This window comes from Dromaius novaehollandiae, chromosome 2 (genome assembly GCF_036370855.1).
Source record: "Dromaius novaehollandiae isolate bDroNov1 chromosome 2, bDroNov1.hap1, whole genome shotgun sequence".
In the NCBI taxonomy this organism is placed as follows: Eukaryota; Metazoa; Chordata; class Aves; order Casuariiformes; family Dromaiidae; genus Dromaius; species Dromaius novaehollandiae.
In genome coordinates, this window is record NC_088099.1 from 84,041,883 (window position 1) to 84,055,023 (window position 13,141).

The window sequence follows — 13,141 nt, forward strand, 5'->3', positions numbered from 1 at the left end:
CTTAATACGCTGTACTTTGTGATTTCTGATATGCTCAATCTGTGGCAGCCACGAGCCAGCACCATCAAGCCCCAGAAGTTACAGGAACTACCATGGCCTGCTTGCTTGTACTTCATCACTAAGTTAACTGAAACAGAGGCTGGAAGAGTGAGAACAGAGCTGGTATGGGAGGATGCGTATAGTCCCTTCTATTTATTTTCATTCTTCCTTAGATACTGCGAGTTCTCTTTAAAGAGGGTTAACTGATCTTATAAAACCAGGGGTCTCTTGTTTTAAGTGTCTCTGTTTTCTGGTGGCACTTTACAGGAGAAAATTTAACTGAATCTGACCTGAAGTCTGAAGTTCTTTAAAGGCAGACACACATGCTTAGTTCTGTAGACCCAAACATACTAAGACAGCAGAAAGTGTATCAATCCTCTAACCTGTCCAGAAGTATAGATCTACTCCATTGTAAGCAATGGTAAGCTTCTGCAGCATTCTTTGTTTTACTGAAAACACATGTCTTTATTTCAAACCTAGACTAACAGCAAAAATGTGTTCTGATTTGTAAGGAACACTCCTCTTCTCTCTTCAGATAACCTTGACTGCTACTGTGACCGAAAAGCTCACATGCAGGAGATGATTTCTAGCTCTAACAAGAAATGTCTTGTATTACTGGAATAAACCTATTACTGAAACCCCCCAAAACTGCAAGAATAGATCATCTTCTAAATCAGTGTTTAAATATTTTATAGTTTTAGGGACACTGTTCTCATGTCCAAACCCAGGTTTACGTGTTACAGGCAATATTAATTGTGATTGTACATTCTTCCTTGTGAGTATCAACAATTCTGAAAGCTTTTATTTAACCTCAACAGCAGTAATTGAAATGAGGTGTGTGGCACATTGGCAGAATTGGTGTGGATAAAGAGAAACTCTTAGTGAGTGCACAGAATAGCTTGTCATTATATCTAAGAGTGAACATACCTCCCAACAGTTGGTAGCATTCACAAGTTAATTAGGAGGTAAATGAAATGGGACTGGAGATGTGGCTTCAACTTTGGAGGGTGTGACCTTGAACAAGACTGTCACCTTATATTCCTGGTTTTTTGACCAATTAATGATGACTTCATGTCAGGGACTTCTCTGAGCGTGTTTATGAACAGCACTTTCTGAGCATGTTTATGAACAGCACTTAGACAAAACTCAGCTTTGCTCTATTGACTTGAATGTGTATGTAGTGTCATTCCAAGGATGCCTTGCTAAAAGCAATCAAATTCTTTCTAAACAATTTATATATGGAAAAAATCAGAGTGGTTATGGTCACAGATACTGTATGTGTATATAATGTATACTGGAGTTACAGAAACAATGTAGTTCTATATCCTTTTTTTCCTTGAAGAAGTTCTCCTTCAGAGAGGAGGGAGAAACATGAAATGTGGAAAAAAATTAGTAACATCATTCTTTAGCAAGCCTTAGGGACTGAGGTGCAGCTTCACAGACTGAATAAATGTATTTGCCAGGAGGATTATTCATCGCAAGTGTTGTAGCCTAGGAAGGCTATGTGCGCTTTATGAGGGCAGCATATGCTGCGTATGGCTAGTAAAGACTATCTTAAATCAGGGCTGCACAAATAGCAAAAGCTTTACTTACATGTTGCTTGTGGGGACTGAGCAATTCTTCCCTTCCAGTGTTTTGGTGGTGTTGACACGCATCACATTATCAAGTAGATAATTCTGATTGCAGATGGAAACTTCCCCATTACTACATAAAGCACATGCACCCTTCCAAGCAAAAGCATATACAGCTTACACTGTGTTCCTGTCTTGGCTCCTGAGAAGTCAGAAGGTATTAGGGCTGTGCTGGAAGTCCGAGCCAGTATATAAATGGGAAACAAATCATATTATATATGATATTTTCTTTATTGCTGGACTTTGCATAAGTAGGCATGATTCCTTAAAGGCTTAGCTTTTTAATAACAGTAAGGTTTTTGGGTTTGTGGGTTTTCTTTCCTTTGGACAAAAAAATACCTTTGATGGAAGTTTTGCTTTATCTTATAGTATTTCTGTACAAAAACCAAAGTCCAAAATCAGCTTATTACTAGCTGATATCCCCCAAGTTATTTACAGGTGTCAAGAACCTTCATTAGGCAACCAGGTAAAAGAGAGCTCTTTAATAAAGCAGTTTGACTGTATAACTGCATTCTCTAGTAAACTCTGGAGGGCTCTGACCTTTTCCAGGCAGTTTGGGTTGGAGAGTCCAGCTAGAATTCTAAAAGAATAGTGTCTTTTTAAAAGAAAATTTTTAATATTAAAAACTTAAGCTGACATTATGGAATATTGAACTGATAATTGCATTTGCATATTAGGGTAGTCTATAAATATCCTCAGCTACATCTCTCTTTATAATACAGCAGGTACAGAATGCAGACTTCTGCTACATATATGGTAATACATATTTGCAATAGTAAATCAGTGTATGAAAATTTCAGAATTTACTTGTTAATAAAACTGCTTATAAAGTAACCATACAATTGTAACAACTATACCTCTGAACTATTAAAATGTACAGAAAGACTGTTTACACCATTGCACATACTTATTCCCTTTGCTTCAAAAGATTTGTGAAATACAGAATAAAATTAGTCAAATTTTCCTGTCAGCTCAAATATGCATGCGCAATGTGCATATCCATGGAAGCAAGGGGAAAAAAAATGTTGGCATCTGTAAGGAAGGCTGCCAGCAGCTCCCCAAAAATATACCTCCCTCTTCTTCCCTCCCCCCTTCCCACATGTATGCAGGCCAGTAGGTTAGTGCAGAATGGATGAACTGTGTTTTCAGTGTTTTGATTGGGAAAAAAAAAAAATCTTGATTTTTTTTTTATCAGCAATTTTAGGTTAATACAAGTTGGTTTTAATGTTGTAAGGCACTTTTACTGCTTGTATTGCAGTGGGTCAAGTCTTAAGGCATTCGTTGCATAATCTGAAGATAATAATGCTTTGGAATTTTTGAATGAGCCAGCAGTTCTAGTATGTGACTATTCCAGCTGATTTCCTTCCCACCCCCCCACCCTGTCGTCTTTTTAAAACAAAGTTTGAAAGTATTTTCCTTGGAAATTCTGGTTCTTGGTTAGCTTGTTAACTAATGTGATCAGTATCATCAAGTCATTCTGAGGCCAAGCAATGATAAGTTCTGTTTAGAGCACAGTGGAACTCGTTTCGTTTTCACCTGGAGCTGCCTTGACTTCCATGACTACTCACTGATCGAGAGGTGCTGTAGCGCTTTTTCACAATCATACTGATATAGGCTTTCATCAGCTTTGCAATGTCAACCACCTGGAAAAAGAGTACAAAGAGCCCAGAGTCCTTAGTAAGGTAACAGTATGTGAATGAATTTCTTTACACAACAGTATAAAACTGTTGAGCTTTCAACAAAAGCCCTTGCTGTTCAACAAATGCAACAACTCAAAACTTCTGTCCATCTCACTACTACTTTGCTTTAGCTTTGCAGGGGTCTTAAGACGCCTAAGTTTGTAAAATTTGCAACTATTACTTTAATTAAAAGGTAGCCTTGCCATCAGCACAGAAAGACAATAGTATTAACAGAATTCCTTCTTTCTCTTACCTCGCTAGTCTCAAAAAGCAGTTCTCTCTCATCTACCACAATCTTGTAGGTGTTGGCAAGCGGTGCACCAAAAGACAAGATATGTTCATACTGAAACACTTCTAAAGGTCTTCCTTCCCCGCGCTTATAGACAGAGACTGCATCAGCGCTGACTCCAAGCCACAGCTCTTGTGGAAAGCCCCCTTCTTTACACTAAAGAAAAGAATGTGAATTAACAACAAATGGAACTGGGTGAGTTGCATGACACTTACTGTTAAAGTCCTTTTCTGTACTGATTTAAAAAGAAAAAAGTGCAGGTTGCTTGTCCATCTTTGAACATAGCCTTTACACCTCTCTTAAACTTGTATGCAACTTACAAGGCCAGCATTCAGTTCCTCTGAATTTTATGGGGTTAAATGGCTACAGTGTATGCTAACTGGAGTATGTTTTAGTATGTAGTATTTAATTATGTCAGCTCTCTGAGCATTGTGATACAGTATTTAGAAAACTACTCTGTAATTTAACCATCAACTATAGCAGTATAAACTATGTTGTGAGTGTTGAGGAAGTCTTACCTCTACGTCAAACAACGTTGACCCGTAGCCCGGCCATTCCTTAATCAAAGCCATATATTTTGCCATAGCCTGCTCCTGGTTCATTCTCTGCAGTTTTTTCCATTTGTCAATAATACTAGTCCTGGAAGCAGAGACTTCCTCTTTGACCCACATGTCTAACATCTGATCCTCCTCAACCTTCTGTTTGCTGATAGAGCCACTGCGGAAACTCCTCCGCAGAGTTCCTTCGAGAAAACTGGCTCGTTTCTTCTCAGCCTTCTCTGTTGCAGTAAAGGCTTTGGTGGACTGTGTAATCCGAGATTTCAGCTTTTGCAAGGGATAGACTTCCTCCATTTCTGGTATGGTGGTATGCAGAGTGTAATCTCCCTGAAGGTACTGAAGACGCAAAGCTGCAAGGACCTGGAGGGTTTCTTCTGGAGCAGGATAGTGTCCTCTAATCACTGCTTCATGAGCCTAGAGAGGGGAAAAATGTAGCTTTTTATGTATAAACTCAGTCTTTGAAAGGACAGGAATAGAAATGGGAAGTAGATCAACTGCCGCACAAACCGATGATTTGAAATAAATGATCCACTAAATAAACCAAGTATGGTAAATTTGTTAGAGTTGGTAAAACACGGCTTTCTACAAGAACTGCAAAGCAAGTGAGGAACTTGCTAAAGGAGAATTACTGCTACTAGTACAGCTCCTAGAGAACTGGACTATATAAGAACGAACTGGGTTATTAAGAAGGAAAAGAAAATGTAAAGGGAAGAAAATGAGGATCTAAAACACCTGATGGGAAGGTTTAAGATCTGTGTTAAAGGACATTAGGAAGAAATGGATATCTAGACTTACTTATTGCTATTAATAATCTGGCTGTGAAAACTTAAGTTGCTAGCCAAATGAGCAAAGCCCTAGGACAGCTTCATAATAAACCTCATTGAGGGAAAACACTAACTCTTAAAGAGGGATCTAGATAAAAATAATAAAATGTTTATATGGCATAGCTGTCCGGAGCACCAGGGATCTGATTCTGAACTAAGACGACTCCTTCAAATCCTAGTTCATTCTTTGTACACCCATTCAAACCATTGGAAATGTGCAGCATCTAGGATTTTTTTCATATGAAACTAATACAGAAACAAACATGCCTCATGTCTGGAGATGCAGGAACTGCAAGCTCTTTAGTAAAAGCATAGAGATAATTCACATCAAAGTAAGAGCAAGTTCATCTAGGCATATGGTTAAGACGGAGCAGAATCTGCCTGTAGACATGCAAGACAGTTTAACTGGGACTGTACACATGCAGAAGAGCGAGCTGTATTGTAGAAATGGAAAGACAAGATTTTAATAAGGAAGAGGAATTAAAATATTTTTAATCAGCATCTTATGAATCAATTCAGATTTTAAAATAGAACTAAAACTGGAAGACGCAAGGGAACTCTGAATTTATCTGCTGAAAAAGAATCAATGACTAACAGCAAAACCAGCCAGTTTAAAAAAAAAAAGAAAAAGAACAGAACAACTGATGTTAGAATGTAATTAATTACCTCCTTAAGATAGTGCTGAGATAGTAATCTTAATGATTGAATGTGCCATGTTTTCTAACTGAAATACTATTGGTCTTGGCATGATGTAAAACATTTGGCTAACCTCCAGTCAGCATAGACTGCTGTATGAAAAGCAGTCTGCTTTAGCGAATGTGCTTGTTTCAGTAGTTCATATTGCAAACTACATAAATCTGCCATTTAAACCAATAAAATGTAAAATTACTGATGCAGAGCTGTTATCAGTTTCCTTCTTACTGTTTAAACTTCATTCCAAAACAGAGGCATTAGCTGCCTGACTCTTCAATACGTAAAAAAACATGACCTCAAGCTGGCAACACTTCTAAGCCCAACCAAGGCAGTTTATTGCCCAGATCGTTTAGCCAGTAATATGCAGTTATGGGTTGAGCTACAGTAGTGGGCTTGGGAAGGAGACTTTGGTAGACTCGTGCTGTAATATGCTGCCTTAAGTCTTAAACTGAAAACAAGGAAGCAATACTCTATTACAACCAGGATGTTTCTGATCCTGCAGAAGGGGAAGAAGGCTTCATTCATACAAAAAAATGATATATATGTCAGTCCCTGATTATATCGGGTTTGCTTAACCTTACATAGCAATCTTCAACTGTCTCTAGTGGGCACTTGAAAGAGGCTGTCCACTGGAAGTTTTCTTAGCCATTTGCAATATAGTAGAAAAGAAAGCAGTCAATCTACAGTTAAATGCCATCAGTGAAAATTTCTGTAACTACAGCTCTTCTTATAATAGAAATCCAACTGCTAAGGCATTTAATTTTCACTATAATCTGTTTTACTTTTATGTTTTGCACTATGGGCTAATTCTGAGCTCAGCACATTCATTAACTGGATTTTGGCTTATCATAGCTATCCTGTGGTTACTGCTCAGACCTGACTGCTTTGTTTTATTATAGTGCCTATGAAATCATAACCAATTTTTGAAAACAGAAAAGCCACTGTCTCATTAGTTGTGTACAGTCGCCAATATGGTCTCTAATAGTTTGTTTGGTAATTAAGTATTTTTACTTTATTTCTTGCACTTTCTTAAGTAAATGGATTCATAAGAGCAAAATTAGAAGCAGGTATTATTACTTGCTTTCATTTCAGATATAACTGATTGAGCTTCGATCTGGTTAGCCTGTCTCTCACTGCAATACATAAAGCAATTCACAAGTAAAAAAGGTACTGTAATGCACAAGCAGAAGGGTCAGAACACTAAATCACATTCACTTCACTTATCTCAGGATAATCCTGTTTTGACCAGTAAACTGCTTTCTTTGCTTTTGCTACCTGAGCAGTACGTTTAGTTAAAAACAACCAAAACTCTTCCTGTGTTGCCTAAATCTCTTGCTTTCTCCCTCTTCTTAAAAATTCTTCACAACAAAATCTTGATTTTTACCTGCTCAAACATAAAGGCAAATTCCACACTGTCTTTTGGGACGTTTTGTGTGTCCAGGAAACAGTAGAGCTTGAAATAAAACTTCCAGTGCATCTCCCCAGCCTCAGCAGAAGCAGCAAGCCTACATGTTTGTGGAGAGAGAGAGGGAGAGAGAGAGATCAGGTCTATGTAATCAAAAGCCTTTCTAAAATGACAGCTGAAGAATCTAAGCACAGCCTTGGCTGTTTTTTTCTTTTTTACAACAGGTATAAATCTGATATTGGTGACAGGACAGGTGTTGATAAAGGCAACATTTATTTTAAGTTCTGTTAAAAAATGTTCTTTCACAGCATTTTAGATGTTGTTTTTCCATTATTTGGATAAAGGAGGCTGATTGCCATGCGTATAACATAATGATGACAACCAGGTATTTAGGCTTGTATTACATTTTTTTACTGCAGTGCTATGGATGGTTTCAATTCCACTGGTAAGAGAAATGTTCTGAGCTGTACTGTGGTGACTTCCACGTGAAGTCCATATGAAGTTATGCAATAGGTAGTCAGAAGGGCAATGACTGCCAAGAGTTCAGTTCTCCTGGCAGTGGGACAGCCACAGTGCTAATAAGGGTGGAAAAAATTGTAGTAGTAAACAAAATGTGGAAAAAGTGATGAGAAATATGACCCTGCTGGTATCGAGACTGAGGAATATCAAACCCTAGTGAATACGCAGCTCATTAATTCCTTTAAGAAAAAAAAAAAAAAAAAAGATGCTTTTTTCCAGAAATGGCCATGTGTTGTCATTCAGCAAACAAAAAAGGCATAGAAAGAGAAAATTCAGCATTATTGACATTGGAAATGTATTTAGTTGCTACTTGTTAGAGGAAAGAGAGAGAGAGAGGCACACTCACTTTTCAAACTTTGCCAAGACATCAGCCACAATGGTTCTGCTTTCAATTGCTTTATCAGTAGTTCCATTGTATTCAAACAAAGCAAACATATTTCTGCTATCCTCCATGGCCAAGCCACGAATTAACTTTTCAACTACCTAATGAAAAACAGCACATGAACAAACCCATAGCATAAAAAGGTAGTATCACAGAGTTAAGACATGTATTGGGGAGAAAATTAAAGACTAGATTTTACATTAGGATAAAAAATGTTGCTAAGATGTTCTTATCAGCTCTATTCATTGTTCTCAAATACAGGTTTAATTTTTATCCTAAATACTACTGATTCTCTTAGAATATATATATGTGCTACCACTTGGCCAGATATAATCCCTGTATTTGATCGACTCAGCTAGTCCTCTAGTTTTAGGAAGCAACTTGGCTCTCATACACACCAGTATGTACTGAAATTCTTTCAGCACTGCTGCTATTGCGTTGCTCAGTCTTTCCAGTAATTTTTGCTGTAAGAGAGGACTAGAGTTGGGTAATCCTCTGCAGTGTAAAGACAGTTCTCAGCAGGGATTTCTCTAGATCATTGGGGAAGGGAAGGTCTGTAAGCCTCCCCTCCACTGAATGGAGAGGTGGTGATCTCTCAGCTGAACCTCAACTGGTAGCCAGAAATCCTCAGTGTTTCCAGAGTGTAACACTACTACTGTCTGCATCTGTCACATAAAGAGAAACACCAACTGATTTTGTGCCAAAGCTGTTTTGTCACCACTTCTTACCTCTCCAGCTGTAGTGTGCGAGTTGATTGTAATCTTACAGGAGCCACCACCATGACAATAAACTGTAGACGTCATTTCCTGTCTGCTGATCAGAGCTTCTATTTCATCCCGTGATGGCACAAACTCTCTGCATTTGGTTTTTTTGAGAGATTCATAAGTAAAAAGTGCGTATTTCTCCATTTCAGTTCCTGGAAACTGGTCACGAACCCTGTGAGACAAATATTATTACTTTAAGTTGCCAGTCTGTGAAATGGAAAATTTATTTATTTGAGAATGGGCTTTTCCTTAAAGTGATAAGGTATTTCTGTATCCAGTATGCTATGTAATTGGCACAAAGGTTAATCTTCGCTGTCAAGGAAAGTGTCCTGATGTGTATTTTACTGTGGGATAACACATACGTTAATCATTTAGTTCTACAAACCTAATAGAAAGCAAAAGCTCATAGCATCAACTATAGGAACCTTGTAATGATTCAGATTTGACAGCAAGATAACCATAATAATGTTACTGTAATTAACTCTCCTTTTTTTCAGTAATTGTTGAATGAAGACAAAACTGCATTGAGGTAATACAGAAACTAAGCAATGAAACAGATTTTTGACTACTCACTTTTGCACTAGTGTGACTTAGGATGCTTGATTTCTATTCCTGATTTTCTTGCAGATTCTCTCTGGGCCATACTGTTCAGCAGTTACCTCTTAGGAGTATTCAGTAACAGCTTTAATGAACTCAACTCTAATTATTGCAATTTTCTTAACTCGGAGGCTGTGTTATGGACCGAATTAAATTGAGAAAGTGAATCAATGTTAGATTGTTTTAATTTTACACACTTGGATACTAAGCGATTGATGTTTTTCACTAAATTTATTTTGGTTGAAAGGTATAGCTTCAATACAAGCATTTTACAAATATTTATAAAATAGTTTAGATTTAGTAAAGTGACTTACCAAGTCTGTGTACTAGCACAAATACAGACATGACTTTTGAATTATTGAGAACACTTTGTTTTTAGTGGACTAACTTTTCTAATGACACACACTTTGCATTCTTCTGATGCATTAGAACAAGAGGAACTCCACATTCTAGTTAATGCTCAGCTATCACAAATGAGTTTGTTTTTTTTTTTTTAACGGTCATTTATGTATTAAAATTAGATTTACAAGCAGACATTTTTACCTTAAATATAAACATCATTGTGTTCTTTTATGTGCATGATACATACTTCATGAAACTAAAGTAAACAGGATGAAGAATTTTTAACAAGTTAGTTTGGACAGTTAGGAGTAGGACCTGTGTGTACTGGCTGTAAGTCATTTAAGCAACTTTATACAGTTACAGAAAGCTACACTTTTGTCAACATTAAACAATGCATTCAGTTTAGTGGGACTTTGCTTGATTCTTCAACTGAAAATAGTTCCACCTAGATCAACTCATACACTGCTTTCTTACAACTTTTTTTTTGGTCCATCGTTTGGCATAATCAGTTAACTAAGTAGAATGCATCTTCAAGTCTCACCTCACGACATGTAAACACTCTTAAATGGAAGGGGAAGAGGGAAGCAATGAGTGAAGGAGCTTTTTGTCTTGCTTGAGCAGTTTAAAGCTTCTCACCTTTTGAGATGGAACTTGAGGTATTTGAGGATGCTGCGACTGGGCAGAAATGTGCAACTCATGCAGGTGAGTATCTGCCAACTATACAGGTTCCCCATGCTTCCAGGGTTAGGTACTTTATTGGTCTGCTTGATGAGCTGACAGTAGAGCTCATCTCGAAGAGGTCGTAAATCATGCCCGGTTTGGAGGATACCTTGAATTATAGGGATGGGGTCAGACATAGACTCTAGCTGCTGTAAAGAATTGAATATCTTGATGGCTTCATCCTGCAGAGTTGTGTAGCCCTTGTCTTTCAGTACTACAAAAGAGAAAAGACGGGTGTTTAGACTGAGATATGGAAGACAAAGCACTAACTCAGGTTTAACATAGAAATTGCGTAGTGAAATTCTGTGACCCTTCTTATGCAGGATAGTAGATGGATCTTTTCCATTTTATATCTATGAGACAAACTTGTTTTATGAGCTATTTTGCTGTTAGGATTTGTTCTGAATTTGATGAAATCTCATTTTGAAGTTTCTGACAACACAATTTAAAACGTATATCTTACTTGATCAGAGTTTTTTGATGGAAAAACTTCCTTCCAGTGATCTACACTGTTGAAGTGTCTATCACTTTTTCACTGTTACAAGAAAGTGAAAAGCTGATAATGTCATAAGTGAGATAAAGCCTGATTGTGTTATGGAAAGTGATGAAGATGCAAGACATCTGTTTTTTCTACGGCAGGAGCATTTTGTTTAAACCCAAACAATGCTACTAAACTAAATCATTGTCATGATAACTGCAACTTGCTTTTTAAGTGCAGGACAAGCAGGTCATTATTTTTTGCACCACAGTTTGTTCAGTGTGGGCTAATGACTTTCACAATCTACTAGGAAGCACCATGCAGTGCTGAGGTTCAAGGGATGGAAGGGATTGCTCTGATGTCTGAATCAATTAGACCTACTACCCATCAAAGTACAAAACCATATATACGTATCATATTATGAATAAAAAGTTTCTAACCTGACATTATAAGGTTACCAAAAATAACTGGAGTTCAACTGCAACTCAAGGCAATAGTCTAGCATCAGCCCTTCTGTGGAGCAACATTTCATATGGGAAGACTTTGGCAAGACTTCTGCCTCAGAGAGAATTAGCCTTTTCTGTCCATGGGGCATACAGAGCACCTGTGCTGCACTCGTGCATGGAACAAGCAGCTCAAGTAATGAAGAGATTAGAACTGTGTCTTGCCACTGCACAGGAGGAGGTTGGGGAAGAGAAGGAAAAGTTTTCTTCTAGCATTTTGCTTTCTCTTGTCCTGTTAGTAGCAGGGTATCATTTGAGTTATTAGGAAGTCTTACCCAAAGTATCTTAGCTTTTAATCATCCATGACTTCCCACTGCCCTCCCAAGGATGAGACTTTTGATCTGAATCATGTCTTGTTTAGTAAGCAGTTTCAAAATAACATGAGCACATTAATTTAAGGACACCAAATTCACAACCAGCTCTGAACCATTGGTTCAGGACACACTTCTAACTTAGTGCCTTTTAACATCCTTGGCTCAATCACTACTACACCTGTTTCAGGAGTAATGCATCATTACTTTTTCAAATCATGTCTACTTAAATCTTTTTTTTATATATATAATGCTTCCTACCACATATGATGAAACTTACAATTGTGGACTGGAAGTTCTGGCAGCTGCAGCTCCCCTGATGGGGTAGGAAGCAACAATGGTTTGAGAAGGGGAACACATTGTTCAAGGAGACTGACTGAACTGGGTTTTGTTGCTTATTTCAGGCTTCTCAAACTTGGTTTGCTTAACTGTGTTGGGGATGAGGGTTACAAACTTGTATCACAGCAGCAATAGCTGCCTTCCTTTCCTTACCACCCATATAGAAGCAGCAGCAGCCTACAGTTCCATGCCAGACAAACTGCTGTTTTCTACCTTTACATAAGAGAACAGTGAGACTTGTTTATTCATACTATAAGATTGTATATTTTGCCTACTGGTACTACACCGTAGCACATGGACTGAAAACTCCTGTCCTACAGTTCAGTCTATCATAGGAAAAATGTTTGGTTTTTATAACTGAAAAACTTACAGTTTAGATTGATGTCCCCATATGGCAGTGGCAGTAATGGCGAGTGCAATGGATGATGAGTGTAACGGAGAATAGGGTTTCGCTTATAAATTTGTTCAACCACCTCAGCATTTAGGCAGTTTTCCTGTTGGGGTAAGAAAAAAACTTAATTTGGGACCCAGCATTAACAGTAATACAATACTTAGTGCCTGTAATTGGCTGTAGAAAAATCAGTCATTAATGCTCAGTGGCTGCTGACTTCAGGCCTTGCATAAGCTTACCTTATCTGTACTGTAAAAAAACACAGCAGAACTGCAGGGCACAAAAATGCAGTTTCATAAAACTTTTTGAAATGTGTTTTCATTCTGCAATTGTTTTTATTCCAGTCTTTCATAACTGGAATTATATCAAGACATCTGCCTTTAAGTTTTCTTTAAAAATGTTTCTCCAGCATAACTAATCGCCCTTTTCAGTTGCAGTCTAAAGGAACTACCATAATGAAATAGTCCAGAAAAATAGCTGCTGCAAACCTGATGCACCCGTTCTGCCTCTGATATCTGAACACTGTTCTTAGTTGAAGTTTGACAGATGTGTGAGGACTGTCTTCTGTCACTTCTGAGCTTCCCTACATTTTCTACGGTACTAAAGAACAGTCTTCATATTCTTGAAATGTAGGATTTGATATGTCTTTTCCATGGGGAAGAGGGAGGACCCACTATG

At 37.8% G+C, this 13,141-nt stretch overlaps 1 protein-coding gene across 1 annotated transcript in view; it reads right to left on the minus strand.

Moving 5' to 3' along the window:
• Window positions 1–1,882: 1,882 nt before the first annotated feature.
• Window positions 1,883–13,141, minus strand: part of MYO10 (myosin X) — a 171,051-nt gene continuing 159,792 nt past the window's right edge. Inside the window, exons 34-41 of the mRNA XM_026121851.2 lie at window positions 12,443–12,566; window positions 10,358–10,655; window positions 8,747–8,954; window positions 7,983–8,119; window positions 7,097–7,217; window positions 4,157–4,609; window positions 3,603–3,794; window positions 1,883–3,313 (exon numbers count right to left, since the gene is read on the minus strand). Coding sequence (XP_025977636.2) covers window positions 3,203–3,313; window positions 3,603–3,794; window positions 4,157–4,609; window positions 7,097–7,217; window positions 7,983–8,119; window positions 8,747–8,954; window positions 10,358–10,655; window positions 12,443–12,566 — 1,644 coding nt within the window. The 3' untranslated portion in view covers window positions 1,883–3,202. The remainder of the gene's footprint in view (window positions 3,314–3,602; window positions 3,795–4,156; window positions 4,610–7,096; window positions 7,218–7,982; window positions 8,120–8,746; window positions 8,955–10,357; window positions 10,656–12,442; window positions 12,567–13,141) is intronic.